The following is a 22,776-nucleotide window of genomic DNA, read 5'->3' as shown; positions in this document are numbered from 1 at the left end:
AATATAAGATGAGCTCTAGATGCACCAAAAAGGGGAATAAATCAACAATGAAACAAATGAACAATTTTACCTGAAGAGAGATGAGTAGACGAGTTGCTAAGAATTTCAACTTACACAAATACAAGCCCAAAAATGTAAACCCAATATCAAAAGTTTAGGAAGATATCTTTAGCAGAGTAGGAACCAAGAAATGGCTACCAGAAGTCCATTTAGCAAACGTAAAAATCTGTCCTCAAGGACAAAGGAGCATCTAGCTTAAAACCTTAGACAAAGGAATAAAAGCCACCTTGCAAACCCACAACAGTGTTAAGAAAGAGTTAGGATAAGATTATCAACTATAGTATATCACTAAACTAGTATAGTACTAAGATTTGAATCTTAGGGATAAATACTGTACCCTTTAGCAAAGTAGGCATAACTGGTTAACAGTAGAACTCTACCCATAGAAATATCCCAACAATAGGAAACACTTCTCAAACCCAATAAAAATATAAACGTCACCCATCTGACAATACTAGGAAATTGAAGAACTAGGAAGGCACTCGAAGAAACAAAAAAGCCCAGGGCTTGAACATCTCTTAGAATTAAGAAGGACAAACCACTCCAATTTAGGGAAAGATACATTTTAAACCTAGAAAAACTCCATATCCAAGAATTCATGCGCACTCAACCATATAAACAGAATAGAAAACTAGAACCCAAGGACCTATCACACAAAGGTCCATATCGCCATAAATCATAGGAATCCAACTCTCATGATAAAACAACTAATAACCGTATACCCAATCAGAAAGTTGATTAGTCATTTAAGATAACGCAAAACTATGGGGTTTGCGACAAAAATCTCTAGGTTATGAGAATCCCCAATATCTCAAAAAGAACCCGCACCATTTAATTAGAAGTAAGAACCTTGAGCAAACTCTATAAAAGCCTACTAAGATAAGCCAAGTATCTAAAATAAGATAAGCATAGGATAGACCAATAAAGAAAAACCACTAAACCTAGTACGAAATGATTTAGACCAAGGATAGAAAACCACAAGTCAAAGTAAATATTGAATCACTTTTAAAACAAAAACGTCAAAATCGCTAAATGAAAAAGTAGAAGTTCAAGGGAACCTTAGCAGGATTGATCAATACAAACTTTAGGGTTCCTCTCAATGTAAAACAAAATAGTAATGTATTTTCTCTTAGTGTAAATCAAAATAGGAATGAACTTTCACTTAGTGTGTAACAAAATATTAATGGATTTCCTCTTAGTGTAAAACAAAAGAAGAATGGATTTCCTCTTAGTGTAAAACAAAATAAAAATGGGTTACCTCTTACTAAAAAACAAAATACGAATGGAATTTCTCGTAGTGTGACATAAAATAGGATGGTTTTCCTCTTGATGTAAAACAAAATAGAAGTAAGAATACATTTCCAGCTACTTCAAAACCCTTCACTAATCAACAAATACCCAACATAACTCAAAATGGATCCCAAGCTCATTACAAAAAAAAATTAATAGGAAAGAGTGTAACATCCCGATGTTGAGTTATTTTCAAATTTAACCCTATATATGAATAAATATTGCATTTTAGTCACTGAGTATAAAAAGAGTGCAAATGGTTCATTGTGGAATTTTGGGGATTTATGGTTAAGGGAAGTACGATAGGAGTACATTGTGTAAGTTGAGCGTACAAGAGTCGATCCAAATACGCTAGGCATACACCACATACGAAGGGCGTACGTGGAGAAAGTTCAAACACTAATTTCTAGGGTTTGGTCGATATATAAACATCATTATAGCCTCATTTATCATTCCTTCATCCACCTCTATCTGAATTCGACTCTCTAGCAAACCCTTAGTGATGAGAAGAGTGTTTTGAGCTAACTTGTGACTTTTTGGTGTTCTTGAGTAAGCAAAAGTTAGTGCAAGAAACTTGAAGCCCGGAAGCTAATTAGATATGAGATTCCCCACTTCCTTGCAACCTCCTGGAGATATAAAGTTTGTAACTCGATCACTCTATCTTGTAGATTTAGGTATTTCTTCAATTTATGGCATTTTTGTCCCAAATATGGTGATTCTTGAGTAGTTCATGCTCTTAACCCAATAAGTCATGCTTTTAGAACTTATAAGGGATCTTGAATCATAAAAATGTGGTCTTGATGCTTATTTTTACTCCATATATGCTATACAAGGTCTTAAGGCATTAAGATTGTTGAGATTTTGTGTATTAAGCACTTCTTGGACATGTAAATTCATAAAGTTGGAAACTTTATGACTCTTAATGTTATTTTAGCATTGGATCTGAAATTAGCGTGTTAATTCAAAGAAATAAGCACTTAATAGGTTAAGAATGGGACTGCTGCATACGCTGGGCATACGGAATGGTACGCTACATGTACATAGATTTGGCCCCAACGCCTCGGATAGCTAGTATGCCTCGGGTACCTCCAGAGTACGCCCCGTGTACGAAGTCTTAGACTACTCGAATGTGTTGACTCAGTTGACTTGTTGATTTTGACCGGTTTTGATGAAAGGGTATTTTGGGGAACATGTTATTGATTTAGAAATGAAATGTTTTGACACTTAGGATTTGGTTGAGTTGATTTTTGGAGCTAGGAGTTATTTTGACTACATTCAGACTATACGTTCATTTTTCCTCACTAGACTTACGGGTTGAAGGCACCAAGGCTGCCCTATTGGATTGATATTTGGGTTTACCGTATGTTGCTATGATGCAGTGATCGAATGAGGTTATTCTATTTTGATGCATTAGATCCATATAATTATCTTTATTTTTTGGCTTTGTGTTCATGCTTTTTGTTGCATATGTTGAGATGTTCGTTTGGGTTGAACCAGTCCTACTTTGTACCATAGGCTAAGACACACGGGGATAACCGGATAGACTGTAGGTCTTGTGAGGCAGTCCAGTCAGATCGGATAGACTGTAGGCCCTGCGAGGCATTCAAATAAGGCCGATTGCTCGTGGAGTGGTCCAAATAGGTTGTAGGCCCTACAAGGTGGTCCAGTCAGGTTGGATGCTTCTGTTTGCATGCTTGCTTGTTATGTGGTGTGTTGGTACTTTAGGGACCTCACTAATCATTGGCTTACAATTTTAGTTTTGTTTTAGGTACTTAAGAGGATCATGGTAAGGCAAAGGCATGACTGTACACATCCTTCGTTTCATGTTGTTGATCTTGGGAGACTTTGTTTTTAGACAGCGTTTTGGAAACAATGGTTTTGTAAACACTTCTTTTTAATAAATAGGTTGTTTTGAAAAGATTAAATTTGTTATGATTTTTGAGACATTACAAAGTTGGTATTACAACGTTGGTTTTAGCGAATTGGATGAACATTCGTGTGAATCTAGACTCAAACTAAGGAACTAAAAAAGTTTTTAAATGATTTTAAAAATTGTTTTCAAGACTAAGCAAGGAAGGATGTGATGTGTACGATTAACCAGAGGGAGTAAATATACCCCAACTTACCATGTTGTTATTTGTTATGATATGGTAAAACAACATGCTAGTTGTAGGATAGGGATCTTCAGGAATTGCATGATAGAATTTCCTGATGTACGATGCGTATTCCTATATAGTTTACTTGCTTATTATTGAAGGAGTCATTCTGGTTTGAATTAACTATTTTGAATACGTTAAGTCACATGCATGGGTTAAATAATTTTAGAGTGAAGGATTTGGTCCTATTGTGCAACTCTTGTCTGAGTCCAACCATTGTGGGGTTGAATATTTTAATCTAAGATTATCTAAGTAATATTGCATGTAATGGTATTCATGCAGTAGTTAACTGGCACCAATGGGGGTCGTTCGATAGTTGATGGCAAGGTGAGATGTGGATCCTAGGATATCCTAGGTAGTATGTAGTGCTAATTGATGTGATTTTTAGTAGGTGTTGGGAGTATCACTATGAGTGACTATGGATGTAGCCAACTAGTTTTGGAATGTTTAGCCACACTTAAGAGGGGCGAGGATAGGATTTATGCGTATCCTAGCTATTGTATCTTTTTGGGTGGTTGTGACGATCGTTAAGAAAAATATGAGTAGGTGTGGATGGTAGTATGGGGCCGTAATACTGAAAGCACATGACCCATATGTGTATCAAGAGGGTTCGTACGTCTAGAATGGTTCTAATTATATGTGTATTGTGGTATTTATGATGGATTTTGGTTCATTTCCAGTATGGAGCTCACAAGGGGGTCTAGTTCAGGGTTCGAAGCTGATGGTTAAGGATTGAGTGTTGATATGATATGGAAGATGATTACCGGGAGGTTTTATAAATTTTGCAGGAAGAATTGTCTGGTATCGTGGATCAGATCACTGGCAGATTAATTGCCAAGTTGGAGCTGCGAACCGAAGCTTTGCAGACTATGAGAGGTGCTACTAAGATAACTACTAGGGTAGATCTTGATGTAGGGACACAACTCGAAAAGAGAAGGAGGGCTCATTCAGCAAAGGATGATAAGGCTAAGGCTGCTAACTTAGGCACTGGGAGTCAAGGGAGCTATGATATCTGCGGGAAGTGTGGGGAAACCTACAGGTTTGATTGTCACATGTTTAAATGCTATAAGTATGGAGAGATAGGTCATGTCTTTTGCGATTGAGAGAAGGATGGGATGTGTTTCCATAGTCACTAGCTAGGTCATCTCAAACCTGACTATCCTACATAGGTAGTCGAGGGATTGCAAGCCTATATGTTCACCATCTTGTAGGAGGTCAAGATTGAAGCGCAAGAAATCTTAGGTAAGAAATTTTGATCATCGGTTTGATTTTTGAAAGGATTTCCATTCGTGTAGTGACTTGTTAGAATTATTATGCTAGCATCTATAGGCCATAATGGGCCATTTATAGAGACGGTACTAGGATTGGGTCGGCTTTTCTTATGCTCTCAGGGCTCTATAGTATATTCAACATGGTTATCGATGGGTTTTGAGCATTCTAACACTTCCTAAGTGTACATGCAACCCTAATAACCTTGGATCTATGTTTGTCTAATTATCATGCAAAGTTGAATTCCAAGGTTATATTCCTATCTAGCATACATGGGGAACAATTTTAACTTAAAGTATAGATAGAATAACTTACCTTGTTGTTGTTTGTGTTCCAAACCTTGTGAGCCTAGCACCCCAAGTGTGATGCCTCAAATGCTTCACACAACACCAAATGCTCTTGGAAGAACTTATGAGAGAACACACACTTCTCAAAATCGGCCAAGCCCTCTTGTTTCTTAGTGTGTAGCCTATTTTAGGTGGAGAACATGTTTCTTATATAGTGTTGACACATCTAGGGTTAAACCCTAATGTGTCATGACTCTTCATTTCCATGACCCATGGGTTTGTAACTCCCATGGAGCATCCATGGAGCATCCTATGGGTGGAACCCAACTTGATAGTCCATGGAGCCTCTTAGCCCACTATACAAGATATGGATGATTTACATAATCAACCCATATATTTAATTAGTTATCTTTTGATCACATAACTAATTCTAAATTAATTCTTGATCAAACTAATCAAATAATATTATTAATAAATTAGAACTTATAATATATTAATAATCTCCAAGTGTTATTTCTCTCATTTAGTCTATCCAATTGCACGGTGCCATGCAACCCAAATGGACATGCCGGGTCGGGTCAAGTACATACCAGAAATAGTTATGGACTTAGACACCTTATCCAACAGTCTCCCACTTGGATAAGTCTAATAACTATTACTGCAAGTATGACTTCAGGAACCGATCGGCAATCGTAGCTCTTTACAAGGTTTCTCAGAACTGAGAAGATGATGGTACGCCATTTAAGATAAGTGATCATATAATGCTCTGTTCTAGATATCAGTCGGACAAATACACGGAACAATGTCTTACTTATTGTCCAACAGTTTGTTTCCCGATTTCCGATTTGTTTGACAAAGAACTTCATTGAACACATCAATTTAGTTCTGACCGGGCCCGGTACATAGGTCAAAACAAAATCATCTAGGGGCCCAGATATCAGCTTCTAATCCAAGAAGGAACAGATAAACTTCGACTCATATGTTTGTTGTACCACTCATTGAATTACACACAAGAGCGCGATTTATAACATCGAGTTACCAATGCGTTTTTCGTACAATCAATGCATAACCAACTTGTAAGTAACAAATCATATCTCTAGGTTTGAAGACTTATACAATATTACCGTCTCACGATCACTCGAGATAGAATTCCATGAAGTGATTCCAGTGAGCGTGGGTTGAGTCCAATGCTCAGAACTTATGAGCACTCATGATTGCTGTAGCCTTGTCCAAGACCTCTACAACCAAACATGACAGTCTTGATTCATATCTACTTCCGACATATGACCGACTGTGGAGGTTTGAATAATATGTTATACCAAACAAAAATTATCCTGGAAGTCAAAACATGCAAAAGAAATATAGTAAACGATCGACAAGAGATAGTAACACTTTACTCATAAATAAAACACTTTTATTCATCATCAGATGTCAATTACACTTTACAAATTTCGAGGTTATCTAACTACTAAATCTAATATCATCCTTTAGCCCTATGCTCCGAGCATGCTGGAGATGCTTAACCCGAGTCAGTCCCTTCGTGAGGGGATCTGCCGGATTCTCATCTGATGATACCCTCTTTGCCACGAGGAGTCCTTCTTCGATCCGATGTCTGATGAAATGGTATTTTCTGTCGATGTGTCTGGATCTCCCGTGATCCCTTGGTTCCTTGGCTAAGGCAACAACACTTTCACTATCACAGAAAATTTCCATTGGCTCTTTAATAGCTGGTACAACTCCAAGGTCTCCAATGAAGTTCCTCAGCCATAACGCCTCCTTTGCCGCCTCGCTAGCTGCAATATACTCTGATTCACAAGTAGAATCTGCCACTCTCTCTTTCTTGGAACTCTTCCAAGAAATTGCTCCTCTATTTAGGGTAAAGACCCAGCCCGACTGAGAGCGGAAGTTATCCCTATCAGTCTGGAAGCTAGCATCACTATACCCTACAACTCTCAACTCATCACTCCCACCGAGGGTAAGGACCCAGTCCTTAGTCCTTCGCAGGTACTTGAGAATATTCTTTACCGCAGTCCAGTGTGCCTTGCCAGGGTTCCCCTGAAACCTGCTAACCATGCTCAGGGCAAAAGCTACATCAGGTCGAGTACACGTCATAGCATACATGATCGATCCTACAGCCGAAGCATAAGGTACTCGACTCATTTGTGTTATCTCAGCCTCAGTGCTAGGGATTTGTGTCTTACTCAGTTTGGCGTTACTCTGGATGGGCAACTCTCCTTTCTTGGAGTCTTGCATGCTGAATCTCTTCAGCACCTTATCCAAGTAGGTACTTTGACTAAGTCCAATTAGTCTTTTACTCCGATCTCTCAAGATCCTTATCCCCAAAATATAGGCAGCTTCACCAAGGTCCTTCATAGCGAAACACTTTCCAAGCCAGGACTTTACTTCCTGCAGGGTTGGAATGTCGTTTCCTATGAGTAGTATGTCATCCACATACAATACCAAGAAGCTAACTATACTCCTACTAGCCTTGACATACACACAAGATTCATCTTCACTCCTAGAAAAGCCAAATTCCTTGACCTTTTCATCAAAGCAAAGATTCCATCTGCGAGGTGCTTGCTTTAACCCATAAATGGATTTCTTAAGCTTACACACTCTATTGGGGTACTCGTTGCTGACAAAACCCTCTAGCTGACTCATGTAAACATCTTCAGCCAACTTTCCATTAAGGAAAGCGGTTTTGACATCCATTTGCCAAATTTCATAGTCATGAAATGCGGCTATGGCTAACAGAACCCGAATAGACTTAATCTCGGCTACCAGAGAAAAGGTCTCATCATAATCCACTCCAGGAATTTGAGAGAAGCCCTTTGCAACCAGTCTAGCCTTATAAGTGTGTACTTTACCATCCATGCCGGTCTTCTTCTTGAAGACCCATTTGCACCCTACAGTCTTTCGACCTGGCACATTTTCAACCAAGTTCCAAACTTGATTGTCATACATGGATTGTATCTCGCTATCCATAGCCTCTTTCCATTTAGCAGACTCGGGGCCTGCCATGGCTTCCTTGTAGCTGTTAGGGTCATCTTGACTTACTAGTGTCCCATCACTAATAAGTGTCTCACCTTCTGCAGTAATATGGAATCCATAGTAATGCTCAGGTGCACTCCTAACTCTCGTGGAACGCCTCAGAGGTACAGATTCGTCAATTGGCTCAACAGGAGTTTCCTCCTCAAGTTGAGGGCTAGAGTTTGAAGTTCCTTCACCACTTGACTCTTGAATTTCTTCAAGATCAATTTGCCTCCCACTGTCTCCTTGGCTTATAAACTCTCTTTCTCGAAAGACTCCTCTTCTTGCTACAAAGACCACATTGTCACTAGGTCTGTAGAAGAGGTAACCAAAGGATTGCTATGGTTAGCCGATGAAAATACACCTCTCGCTTCGGGGTTCGAGCTTATCATGAGTCTCGCGTCTCACGAAAGCCTCGCAACCCCAAATCTTGATGTGGTCTAGTTTAGGTACTTTACCGGTCCACATCTCGTGAGGAGTTTTGGCAACTTTCTTTGTAGGGACTAGATTAAGGATATGGGCGGCAGTCTCTAAGGCATACCCCCAGAATGAGATTGGTAGCGAAGCTCGACTCATCATGGAACGAACCATGTCCAACAAGGTTCGATTACGCCTCTCAGCCACACCATTCAACTGTGGTGTCCTGGGAGGTGTCAATTGTGAGACAATCCCACATTCCCTTAGATAGTCGAGGAACTCTGAACTAAGATACTCACCACCCCGATCGGATCGAAGCATCTTAATGTTCCTGCCCAATTGATTCTCGACTTCCTGTTTAAATTCCTTAAACTTCTCGAAAGTCTCTGACTTATGCTTGATTAAGTAGACATATCCATATCTACTGTAATCATCAGTAAAAGTCAAATAATAACGATTAGCATCCCTTGTGGCATGTTTGAATGGTCCACACACATCCATGTGTATAAGGTCCAACAAACCTTCACCTGTTTCACACGAGCCTATGAAGGGCGACTTTGTCACTTTTCCAAGTAAGCATGATTCGCAACTATCATTTGACTTTAGGTCAAACAACTCCAAGACTCCATCCTTTTGGAGTTGGCCTATGCGCTTCTTGCTTATATGTTCAAGACGATAATGCCATAATGATACTTTATCCAAGTTATTATTATTATTAGAATCAATACACAAAACATTATTTCCTGAATTATCTACAACAGACACAGCTTCATACACACCATCACAAGGTAATGCTTTAAAATAAAGAACATTATTAAAGAAAGCATCAATAGAACCAACTTCATTATTAAATGAAAAGGTAAACCCTTGTTTGTACAAAGCATGAAAGGAAATAATATTTCTTGCCATTCCTGGCGAGTAACAACACTTATTCAAATCTAAACCAAACCCACTACTTAGCGATAAGGTATAAACTCCAATCTTGGTGACAGGTGAAGCTTTCTTGTTCCCCATGATCAAGTTTATTCTTCCTTGCTCCACATCCTCACTTCTTCTTAGTCCCTGCAAGTCACAACAAATATGAATACCACAACCGGTATCAAGGACCCAAGATTTCGAATGGGGTGAGTTATTAGAAATGATAGTGTAAATACCTGCATGGTTGGGTTTGACTTTCCCATCCTTCACATCCTGCTGGTACTTTGGGCAGTCCCGCTTCCAATGAGCTTTTTCATGACAATAGAAGCATTCAACCTCTTTTGGGTCAGAAGAAGGAGTAATGAAACCTTTCTTGGTTCCACTTGAAGAAGAGCCATCAAGGGTCCGAGCCTTGGTACCCTTCGAAGATCTCTTTCTCTTCCTCCCTCGACTTTTCCCGATTGCCAAAATCGGAGTTGAGTTTGAAGTAGGAGTGATAGCAACCGACTTCCCCTTAAGACCTGTTTCTGCGGTCTTGAGAAGTCCCTGAAGTTTGCTGAGAGTGACCTCTTCCTTGTTCATGTGATATGTCATGCGGAATTGATCATAGCACGATGGTAAGGAGTGCAAAATGATATCTATTGCAAGCTCCTCAGGGAAGTTCACATTAAGCTTCAGCAAACGATCCACATACCTTTGCATTTTCTGCATGTGGCTCGTGACAGAATCCTCGTCTTTCATCATGGTTGTTATCATGGAGCAGATGATTTCGTACCTCTCTTGTCGTGCACTTTGATGGTATCTTTCCATCAAATCTTGGTGCATTTCATAAGGGTAGAAATCCTCATAAGACTTTTGGAATTCAGCTGTCATTATGGCCAACATGATGCAAGCCACCTTGGTTGCATCTCTTTCATGAGTATGAAAGTCAGCGATCTCCTGGGGAGTTGCAGTGGACTCATCAATTTCCTTAAGCTCCTTGTCAAGGACACATTCTTTGTCCTCGTAGCGGGTAATCATCCTGATGTTTCTGATCCATTCATTGAAGTTGGATCCATCAAAGGTGACTTTCCCACACAGACTCATAAGAGTAAAGGAGCCATTAGGATTCGAGCCAGAAGCATTATTTGAAGACATCTGAAAGAGGAGAACAAGTTTAGTATAGATTTTAAGAGAGCCCTTAATAAAACACCCAAATGTAATATTAAGGCTAGGATCCAATCACAATATAATATAACTTAGAAGAGGTATGCCGTAATCTAAGCTATACCATATTTGAAAGGTAGGTGAATGACGATTCACCAATTTCCACCACGAAAACCAAAATATTAGATATTAGGTTTTTAATGGTTTTTAGAAATTCCTAGATTCTTTGAGATTTAATGAACTTTTCAAAGGCATGTTTCAATCTCGAGAGTGCCCTCCAAGTTTTATGACTGGGATACCGAGGATCACAAAACGAGGTGTGAACTAACCATGCAAATCACTTGGTACCCTTAAAGTTTATCACTCAATCGATGTGCCGGTGAACCACACACGCTCCACCGATACTATAATAAACCTTAAGTCACCCTTTACCTACCTTGTTAAGTCCAAGTTAGTGTGCCGGTTAACCACACACGCTCCACCAACGACTTAGACAAAGTGTAAAGTGTAATTTCATGGATTAGCACCTTATTCACATTTTCCTAAAGTAACTAAGATTGGGAATTTAATAAAACATTTAGTTACTTTACAATATACATCATACTTTGAATGAGAGTTTATAAGTCCTTGTCTTACCCGTCCGGCTAACGACCCTCCACCAGTCAAGCAAGCGGTGGGTGAGAGTAGACACCCATTAAGTCACCATTTTATAGGCAACAACCTTATACCCACCTTATAGACCGGCTTCGTGAATGAGGCGTACTAGTGGTAAGACGACTTTATTCTTATACATATATATATATATATATATATATATATATATATATATATATATATATATATATATATATAATTATTAAATAATCATATTATAAGTATAAGGGTTGAATTTTAACTTTTAAAATTCTAGGGGTTGGAACTTAAAGTTTTAACTTAACTTTTCTTGTTCCAAAACTTGAGGGCAAGTTTTGTAACTTTCAAAACTTTTCATTTCTTGTAACTTATGAGTTTAATAGAGTAATAAAATGAAGACTCTTCATTTTTCTAACTCTTGTGTTTGTTTTAATGGTTTCAATTCAAGTGTGACTCTTGGTTTTCCATAACTTGAGGACAAGTTATGGACTCCATTAAAACACATTATGATCAAGAATTAATCTACCACATAGGTTACAAATAATTCCTATGATCATCTAAAACATCATAAGAACAAGAACATGAATATGAACACATTCATAAATTACACTTAAAACTTTGTAATTTTGATAACTAGTTGTTGTAAATGAATTAGCAAAGACATTACACCACCAAAAACAAGTTTTCAATTACCAAAACAGTTTAGGGTAATGTTTCTAATTCATTTCCAGCAACTAAATCGAAATTCTGCAATCAGTCGACCCTACTCGCCGAGTGCATGAACTCACTCGCCGAGTTGATTGAAGATACACATGAACTCGACGAGTCCCCCCTATAGACTCGACGAGTCCACTCTCAGACAGCAAGATTTACAACTTTTTTCAACTTTTAAGCACAAATAAAAAACAAACAAGCCTAGGCTTTGATACCACTGATGGGTTTTGAGCATTCTAACACTTCCTAAGTGTACATGCAACCCTAATAACCTTGGATCTATGTTTGTCTAATTATCATGCAAAGTTGAATTCCAAGGTTATATTCCTATCTAGCATACATGGGGAACAATTTTAACTTAAAGTGTAGATAGAATAACTTACCTTGTTGTTGTTTGTGTTCCTTGAAACCTTGTGAGCCTAGCACCCCAAGTGTGATGCCTCAAATGCTTCACACAACACCAAATGCTCTTGGAAGAACTAATGAGAGAACACACACTTCTCAAAATCGGCCAAGCCCTCTTGTTTCTTAGTGTGTAGCCTATTTTAGGTGGAGAACATGTTTCTTATATAGTGTTGACACATCTAGGGTTAAACCCTAATGTGTCATGACTCTTCATTTCCATGACCCATGGGTTTGTAACTCCCATGGAGCATCCATGGAGCATCCTATGGGTGGAACCCAACTTGATAGTCCATGGAGCCTCTTAGCCCACTATACAAGATATGGATGATTTACATAATCAACCCATATATTTAATTAGTTATCTTTTGATCACATAACTAATTCTAAATTAATTCTTGATCAAACTAATCAAATAATATTATTAATATATTAGAACTTATAATATATTAATAATCTCCAAGTGTTATTTCTCTCATTTAGTCTATCAAATTGCACGGTTCCATGCAACCCAAATGGACCATGCCGAGTCGGGTCAAGTACATACCAGAAATAGTTATGGACTTAGACACCTTATCCAACAGTTATATAGGTTATCTTACTTATGTGATTGATTCTTGGGTAGGAGAGCATACATCAGTTTCAGATGTGGTCGTCAGGGATTTCGCTGACATATTTCCAGAGAGGTTACCCGGTGTGCCTCCTGAGAGGCAGGTTGAGTTCAGGATTGATTTGGTTTTAGGTGCAACTTCGATTGCCAAGGCATCATACCGACTGGCACCGCGTAAGATGTAGGAGCTATCCTTTCAGCTTCAGGAGCTATTAGGCAAGCAATTCATCTGACTGAGCAGTTCTCCATGGGAAGCCTCGATATTGTTTGTCAATAAGAAGGATGGTCCAACCCAAATGTCCATTAATTACTAGGATTTGAACAACTTGATGGTGAAGAAGCGTTATCCCCTTCCACATATTGAGGACCTCTTGGATCAGTTGTAGGGTGCATCTTGATTCTCGAAGATCGATTTGAGATTAGGGTATCATTAGGTTAAGGTTGATAGGAGGACATAGAGAAAACCATGTTTCAGACTAATTATGGTCATTACGAGTTCGTGGTGATGTCATTTGGGCTCACCAATGCACTTACAGTTTTTATGGAATTGATGAATCGGGTGTGCAAGCTGATGCTCGATCAATCAGCTAATGTGTTCATTAATGATACCATGGTGTTTTCTCATACTAGGGAGCAACAAGAAGAGCACCTTCGAGATAATCTAGGGGACTAGAGGCAAGAATAGTGGTTATGCAGTGATATGTCCCAAATTTTCCTTCGGAGATAAGGAGTTTCTTAGGATTTGAACTATATTATCGGAGATTTATTCAGGACTTCTCCAAGGTTGAAGTACCCCTCACTCATCTGACGAGGAAGGGCATGGATTTCTGTTGGGGGCCTGAATAGCAGACGATGTTTAAGACACTGCGCAAGAACTTGTATTTGGCACTAATGTTGAATCTCCTTGAGGGTGTTGACGAATTTGTGGTACTTTTCCATGCATTTACCACTAGTTTGGGAGTAGTGCTTAGTCAGCCTTGGAGGATTATTGCTTATGCTCCTCGGCAGCTCAAGCTGCACGAGGTTCATTATACGAATCATGATTATAGTTGCGATCAATGGTGTTTGCTCTCAAGTTTTGGCAACATTACTTGTATGGGGATTTCAACGGATTCACTATCATTGGGATCAGGAAGACCTAGGAGTGACATTGCCAGGTTCGCCACTGACAGTCGTGGACTAATGAACTGGTATAGAGGGGTTCGGGTGCCAAATTTTTGTGGGCTCAAGCAGACTATGTTGGAGAAGGTGCACAAGTCCTCCTGGTTTTTGTTACACCTCGGAGCCACCAAGATGTATGGCGATTTGAGTCTTGGTTATTGGTGGTCGTGTATGAAGAGGGAGATTTCTTGGTATGTTGCGAGGTGCTTAACCTTTAGGATGGTCAAGGATGAGCATCAAAGGCCGCATGGAAAGCTGTAGCCTTTGGAGGTTCCCATGTGGAAGTGGGAACATATCACCATGGATTTTATCACCAAGTTATTGAAGACTGCCAAGGTTTTTGATGCTATATGGGTCATCATGGATTGATTGACCAAGAGTGCCCACTTTTTGGCCATTCGGGAGAGCTCCTCGGCCAAAAAGTTGGCCGATGTGAATGTTCAGGAGATCGTTGCTCGTGATGGGTTTCCAGTCTCCATTGTATCAGACTGAGATGTTCGGTTAACTTCCCGATTTTAGTAGAAGTTCCATGAGGAACAAGGTACGAGGCTAAATTTAATCATTGCTTATCATCTCTAGACCGATGGCCAGAGTGAGTATACCATTCAGACACTTGAGGACATGTTGTGGGAGTTGATATTCCTACCTACATCTTGCGGAGTTTTCCTACAACAAAAACTATCACTTCAGCATTGGTGCCCTGCCTTTTGAGCACTTGTATGGTCAGAAATGTCATACCCTAATATGGGGGGGGGAGTTGGTTATAGAGTCATGGGTAGAACTGTGGTGGTTCTTTAGACCACAAAGCTTATCAACTAGATAAGGAAGATATTGCATACTGCTCATACCCAGCAAAAGAGTTATGACAACTGACACCGATTAGGGTTGAAGTTTCAGTTTGGCATATGGTACTACTGAAGGTCTCACCTAGTAAGGGTGTGATGCGCTTTAGGAAAAGGGGAAAATTGGGTCCCCGGTATATTGGACCATTCCATGTGATCGCTAGGGTAGGTAGGGTGGCCTACCGGTTAGATTTGCTAAGTGAGCTCAGTCATATCCACAACATTTCCCTTGTTTCGTAGTTGTGGAAGTATGTGTTGGACGATGAGGCAGTCATCCCTTTGGATGAAATTCATGTCGATTAATGAATGAAACAAATTGAGAGGCCGGTAGCGATAGTGGAAAGAAAGATGAAGGTCCTACGCAACTAGTAGATACCTTTGGTAAAGGTTAGGTGCCAATATCGGAAAGGATCCAAGGGGACTTGGGAGCAAGAGGCAGAGATGCGAGAACATTATCCTTAGTTATTTGTAGCAGCAGGTTTCGAGGACAAAGTCTAGTTCAAGCGGGGGAGCATGTTCACATCCCCATGTTGATGTTTTTTCAATTTTAACCCTATGTATGAATAAATATTTCATTTTAGTCCCTGTAAATAAGAAAGATTGCAAATGGGCTATTTTGGAATTTTGGGGATTTATGGTTAAAAGGAGTATGTTGGGCATACATTATGTACACTGAGCATAGTAGGGCGGGCCCTAGTACGCTAGGTATACACTGCGTACGTAGGGCATACATGGAGAAAGTTGAAACCCTAACTTTTAGGGTTTGATGCGTATATAAGCATCATTATAGCCTCATTTATCATTCCTACATTAGCCCCCATATGAGAATTCTACCCTCTAGCAAACCCTAAGTGAGAAGAGTGTTTTGAACTCATTTGTGTGACATTTCTGTGTTCTTGAAGTAGGAGAAGTTGGTGCAAGAACCTTGAAGCGTGGAAGCAACTTAGATTTGGGATTCCCCACTTGCTAGCAACCTCTTGGAGGTAAAACCCTAACTATTGAGGAGGATACCGAAAAGACGCTCACACATTCAAGTTAGACAGGATTTATGGTTTATGTGAGTGTTACTGGAAGAAGATTGCTTACCTCTTGAGCTCCTGAGCGTGCCCTTTTATACCTAGCGACCATGTCTTGTCCGTATGAGATAGGATCTCTTTAAGGAGATAAGGTCAGAGGCGCTGTTTGGAGGATCATGCGCCTCTATCCATTAGAGTACTATCATTGGCTCTGACGATAATGGCCTAATCCTGTATCTTGTCTCCTGACCGTATCTTTTTTCTTGGCACCGGGAGCGTCCCTGGCGGGCACGAGCCTTTCACCAGGGCGCCTTGATCTTTAGGGGCACTGGCGGGCACTGAGCCCACTGAGCTTGGCTCGGCCAATGCACCAGGTTCCTTGATAAGGCGTGAGTCTTCCTTGTAAACTTAGGCACGTCGTCAAGTCCCCCATTCCGGTAGTCGTGGCGTTGCAATGCTAGTTACGACGTGTGGGACTTGACTGATCTACACGTGTCGGCTCCCTGTTTTCCCGCCATTCCGGTTTTAATGATGACGTGACCGCTCATGATGGCCAGTGGTTACATCACCATGTCAGACATTTTGAATATCCCGCCCTTTCTGTTCTCTTAAAAGGGCGTTTATTACGCTTTCTCATTTACGCTTCATCTCCTTTGTTATTCTTCTTCCCGAAGTCCATTCTCCTCTCTTTTCTCTTATGGCAAGTCCCCCTGGAATTCTTCCTTCTACAACTGAGTAATAACTACTTGAGAGCACCTATGGTCTCTATCCCTCGGACAGTGTGGAGTTTATGTCGCCCGGTTCTTCTATCACATCCCTCCTCCCGGAAAAGTTAAGGTTTATCAGAAAACCCTAGTCGTTGGTCTTTGTCTTCTGCTAACTAACTTCCAGGACGAGGTCCTTCAAAAGGATGGCCTTAGTGTTCAAATGCTGACTCCAAACACTTTGCATAAGGTGGTGGCGTTTGAATTGATCTGTCGTGCCAACGGTTACCTCCCCGACTATTTCATGTTCAAGTACTTCTTCAGATTTTGTTGTACTGGTGATAAGTGCACATTTTCTGTCTAGGGAGGAGGGCACTACCTGGTTCCTGATGGGCTAACACCCAAAAATTAGCAGGACAAGTGGTTGTGGGTGAACCAGGGCTTGGCTGGTAGTGATCGTTACCATGCTAACACCTTCGCCAACATTACTCCCAAGTTGTTTCCCCAAAATTAGGGTGTTGGTGATTTCCTAAAGAGTGTCTAGGTATCTACCGAGGATTAATCTGAAGCTTTGATGTCCGGTGTGGGGATGAGCCCTTCCTCGAGGCGCCGTGGCAAGATGACGGTTTTCTTCTGCGTCATCGATGGTGAGTACCGTTGTTTTTTTCCTCTTCATTTTCTTGGGTGTGCTTGTTGGGGCTACGGTTTTAACCTTTTGGGCTCTTCGTGTTCTAATGCATCTCCTTATATTTTAACATTTTCAGGTGTCGAATCCTCCTTATCCATGGACGAGGTCCTGCGAAAGCGCTACTGGGGGAAGCTGGAATACCGGGAGGTGGACCTGGTCAATCGTCTTCCCCCGCCTCATCGGCTAGATCAACTTGCTTTAACCGCCACTATGCCCGTTCCTCCGGTGGTTGGGGATGGTTCGTTGTCTGATGAGGTGAACCCTCTCGCTGCTCGTCCTATTTCAGTCATCATGTCGTTGGGTGGTACTCACCACTCCTCTACTGAGAATGACGAGGACAACAAGGATGGTATCATCTCTGATGTTCGGCGTATCCAAGCTAAGAGGAAGGTTGTTTTGGCCATGGGGGAGACCGTCACCGGTGTACCTAACGTCGCTAAGAGGAAGGTTGTTTTGACCATGGGGGAGACCGCCTTCTGAACTCTATTTCTTCAACGTCGACGACCGTTGTTGTGATCCCTGATGACGATGTTCAACAGTCCGAAGGGGTCAGTGGGCCGTCTAAACTTCCTGTTGTTCTTGTTCAAGTTTTTTCTTCTGTTCTAGTTAACTCCTTTCCATAAAAGGGTCCTAATGACCCAGGACAAGATCCCATTTCTCCAGGTTGGGGCACTGGTAAAGGTTCTTCTGGGCCTTCCCTTTTTGTTCCCACCTGGAGCCTTCATAACGACTCCCGCCTCTCCGTACGTGTCAATGCCATGGAGTTCGCCTGACGTGCCTTCCCTCCAGCTGTCGTTGTAGACATGGAGGCCATGGGCAGCCCTGCTCTTTCTCATAATATGTCTTATGATGTTGTGCAGGCCATGTTTTTTCTCGTTGTAGGTGCACGGCGTATCTAGTTGCTTGGTAAAATAGAGGCTGCACATGTTGGATGTGGTTCGCGTGTGACTGAATTGGGGCATCGTGTTTCTAAGCTTGGTGATTAACTTCAGCATTCAGAACAGATATACCAGGTTCTTTTTTCTGAGAAAGCTGCTGTGGAGGAGGTCAGGTCCGCCCTGGAAGCGAAGGTTGACTCTCTTACTCAGATTAATAAAGGTCTGATGATCCAAGTTGAGAGTCTCGAGCGTGATGCTGCTGATCGCGACCGATTGATCACTGCTCTGCAAGTGAGTGCTGATGCCACACAACGTGACCTGGATTGGCTACTGCGAGCGGGTCTTGTGCGACTTGTTGACATGCTGATTGAACACTCGGATTTTACAAGCATCTTGAGTCTCATTTGTCACTCTGCCTTCGTTGTTAGGGTAGAGTCTGTTCGCAGTACTTTGGCAAGTTTTGGGCCTGAAAACCTTGTTACTAGCGCCCCCTCCTTTGGTATTGTTGTGAGTGTGAATAAAGCTCTTCTATCATTTGTTAGTATGGATCACACTTCACTTCTGGGGTTAGGGTATATGGACATCCAAGGGATTTTGGAGCTTTGTGCCTTTTCCGACTCTAAATGCACTCTTGAGGGTATGGTAGGTGATGGTGATGAGGTTGCTCGTGATGGTGAAAATGTTTTTGGTGAGGATACCCCTGGTGTTTTCGTCGGTGTTGATGGTTGTGTTGTTAGAGGTGCCGGTGGTGGTATGGATGGTGGCATGGGTGGCGATGTTGATGTAGATGGCAAGGACATTGGTGGTGATGCGGTTGTTATTGTTGATGAGAAACTTGGTGTCGAGAGTGGCGGTGGTGATGATTTTGTTGGTGATAAAGATGCTCCTACATCGTGTACTACCCCTCCTGGGGCGTGAAGACTTTTTTTAATGTTTTTTTCTATGTTTTGGATATTTTGACTCTGGAATTTGATGTAGGATTAATTTGATTTTGGTTTTGCTACCATTCTTTGCCATCCTGACTTTTGCGAGCGTTCCACATACTTTTAATGTTTTGTTTGTGGTATTTATCTATATAATGTTGGGCCCTTTATGCCAAACCACCTAAATTCGATATGCTAAGTATGAATTTTAACATGTTAGTGGTGCTCTTTTGGCCTTAAGTTTCCTATATGATGTTGGACCCTTTATGCGAAACCATCGCTAGGTATTTGGACTTGATGCGCTAAGCATTTGATTGTATGTGTTGAACATGAAATTTAATACACTAAGTATTAGGATTCGATATGCTAAGTACAAAGTTCAATACACTAAGTATTCGGGTTTGGTACACTGAGTATGAAATTCAATACACTAAGTATTTAGACTTGGTACACTAAGTACAAAGTTTCCAACGTGTTGGATAGCAAAGCATGCCCTCTTAATACACTGAGTCTTTGAGCGCTACAAGCGTAAGGCTTATTGGGTGTTTAACATTTGAAATGTCGCCCCAGGCACTAAGCGAGGCTTGTTTGGCGGGGCGTCTTAGTTTCCTGGCCTCACTCTTCTGGTGTGGAGGTTCTTATTTTAGAAGTAAAATTTCCTCAAATTCCTTGCGTTCCAAGTTCTTGGTATTTGCCTTCCTTCCATTGTCTCCAGAGTGCATGCCCGGTTTTGATCTACTTCAACAACCTTATATGGGCCTTCCCATACGGGACCTAGCTTGCCCTACGGCTGAGCTCGACTTGTCTCATTTCTTCTTAGCGTATGTCTGACCTTTCTCGCCATTCCTCGAGGATGTCCAGGCTCACCCTCAGGTCCTGAGAGTTGGCTTTTTCGTTGGTATGGATTGTCCTCAATGTGCTTATTGTTACTTCTATTGGGAGCATCACCTCTTCTCTATATGTTAGGCTGAATGGGGTTTCACGTGTGCTTGTTCGTGGAGTAGTTCTGTATGACCATAGCATTGCTCGTATCTCCTTGTCTCAATTTCGTTTAGCTTTCCCTAACCGTTTCCTGATCCCATTTACAATGGTTCAATTGGACACTTCCATCTGCCCATTTTCCTGTGGATGTACTACCAACGTGAATCGTTGGTTGATTCCTTTGCTGGTGCACCACTCCTTGAACGGGTTCTCAACAAATTGTAGCCTGTTATCGCTGACATGCGTCTTAGGCATGCCAAATCTAGTCATGATGTTTTTCCACACAAATTTGATCATCTGCCTCCTAGATATGCATGCCAGTGGTTCTGCATCATTCCATTTCATGAAGTAATCCACAACAACCACCATGTATTTTAGCTTTCCCGGTACCTCCAGGAATGGTCTTACAATGTGTATCCCCCACTGATAAAATGGCCAAGGACTAGATATATTGGATAGGGATGTCGAAGGGTTTGCTTGGATCGGGGAAAATGCTTGGCACTCCCCACACTTCCTTGTTAGCTCTGACGCATCCTGGTATGCGGTGGGCCAATAGATCCCCATCCAAAGCACCTTTCCTGTAAGGGCATGTGCACCCTCGTGTGCGCCCGCCTAGCCCGCATGCACTTCTCGGAGTGCTTCTTTCCCTTTGCCTTCGTCCACGCACCATAGCCATGTGGTCGTGAACCCTTTCCGATATTGTTCTTCATTTATTACTGCATACGAGGGTGCCTTTTTGCGTATCTTTCTGGCCTCGTCATGATTATCTGGCAGAATGCCTTGTTGTAAGTATTCGACCAGCGGGGTCATCCATGTGTGTCCAGCTGTTATGAGGGTGCCTACTTGTCGTTCTTCTATGCTTCTTTCTTTGAGCACTTCAACCATAACTTTCCTTGACATGTTGATGCTAGTTTTCTTAGGGTGTCCGCCCTCCTGTTCTTGCTTCTTGGTATCTGTTTGATCGTGAACTCCTTGAAAGACTTACTGAGCTGCTGCACTATCTTGACATACATCTCCATCCTTTTGTTCCTTGCCTCAAAACTCCCGTTAATATGATTGGCGGCCAGCCTTGAATCCGTATGCGCCGCTACAGCCTCTACCCCCATTTGTTTGGCCAGGTGCAGCCCAGTGAGCAAGGCTTCATATTCCGCCTCATTGTTCGAGGTGTGGAAATCGAAGCGAAAGTCATAGGTGACCTCTTCTCCTTCCAGGCTGGTCAAGATTAGGCTTGTCCATGAGCCCTCTCTGCTGGATGCTCCCATCGGTGTACAACGTCTATCTCCGATTGTTTTTCGGGATTTCTTTCGCTGCCAGGATTCCTTCTTTGTTTATGTCTCCTCCGCCGGGGATTTCGAGCAGGAAGTTTGCAAACACTTGCCCCTTGATGCTTGTTCTTGGGCGATAACTGATGTTTTGCTCACCTAACTCAATTGCCCACTTTGCGAGTTGGCCTGACGTTTCTAGCTTGAGTAATATCTATTTAATCGGGCAGTTCGTTTAGACTTCGATTTGGTGTGCTTGGAAATAACGTCTCAATCATCGTGCAACGTAAATAAGCACGAGCACTAGCTTTTCTAAAGTAGGGTAGTTGAGTTCGGGACCTTGTAACGCTCGGCTGACAAAGTACACTGGCTTTTACTCCCCCTCCCTTTCTACAACCAACATGGAGGATACGACCTCGTTTGAAGTCGAGAGATATACCTACAGCGTCTCGCCCGAAATAAGGCAGGCCAATGTGGGTAACTTGTACAGGGATTTGTTGATCTTCTGGAGTGTTGACTCTGCCGCTGCCATCCATTGGAAGTTGTTTTTCTCAATACAACCCTTTAGTGTGTGAAAGAGCGACATGGCCTTATCAACCGATTTCAAGATGAATCTATTGAGCGTTGTGAGCTTCCCGTTAAGGCCCTGTGCATCCCTCAAGGTTTTTGGTAGTGGGGTCTCCATGAACTCGTCCACCTTGACTGGGATGAGCTGGATGCCTTGTCTAGTAATATAATATCCTAAGAACTACCCTTCTTCTACCCTAAAGGTACATTTTCCTGTGTTCAGCTTCATCTTTACTTTTTCCAATGTTCTGAAAGTTTCTTCAACATCTCGTAACATTTTTTCCTCATCCGGGCTTTTAATGACCATGTCATTGACATATACCTCAATGTTTCTTCCAATTTGGTTGGAGAATATCGAGTCGACTAGCTGTTGATACGCTGCCCCTACATTCTTTAATCCAAACGACATTTTGGTGTAAAAAAAGGTGCCATGGTCGGTATAGAAAGTTGTCTTTTCCTCGTCTTCCTTACTCATCAGAATCTAATGATACCCTTTATACGCAATTAGAAAGCACTTTAGCTTGAAACCGTGTAACGATTCTACCTTCTAGTCGATTTCTGGGAGGGGATACCAATCCTTGGGGCACACCTTGTTTAGATCAGAGTAGTCGATGCACATACGCCATGACCCGTCATGCTTTCGTACCATGATGGGATTAGCGATCCAGGTTGGGAAGACCGTTTCTCTCAAGATTCCCGCCTTTGTTAGCCTGGCTACTTCTGCATTGATCTCCCTATTATGTTCTCCCCCCTGGACCTTCTTCTTCTGCTTAATCTATTTTGTGCTTGGCTTGATCATGAGCTTATGCTCTATGACTCTCC

General features: G+C 41.5%; 1 protein-coding gene across 1 annotated transcript; it reads right to left on the bottom strand.

Moving 5' to 3' along the window:
• Positions 1-20,979: 20,979 nt before the first annotated feature.
• On the bottom strand, positions 20,980-21,387 carry LOC145036150 (uncharacterized). The gene has a single exon (XM_078984621.1). The coding sequence runs from the start codon at positions 21,385-21,387 to the stop codon at positions 20,980-20,982; it is 408 nt and encodes a 135-aa protein (XP_078840747.1).
• Positions 21,388-22,776: the final 1,389 nt, after the last annotated feature.

Source organism: Lactuca saligna, chromosome 3 (assembly GCF_052625555.1).
Source record: "Lactuca saligna cultivar CGN05327 chromosome 3, ASM5262555v1, whole genome shotgun sequence".
Taxonomy (NCBI): domain Eukaryota; kingdom Viridiplantae; phylum Streptophyta; class Magnoliopsida; order Asterales; family Asteraceae; genus Lactuca; species Lactuca saligna.
Note: the sequence above shows the minus strand (reverse complement) of the source record. Positions and strands in the feature narration are given on the sequence as shown.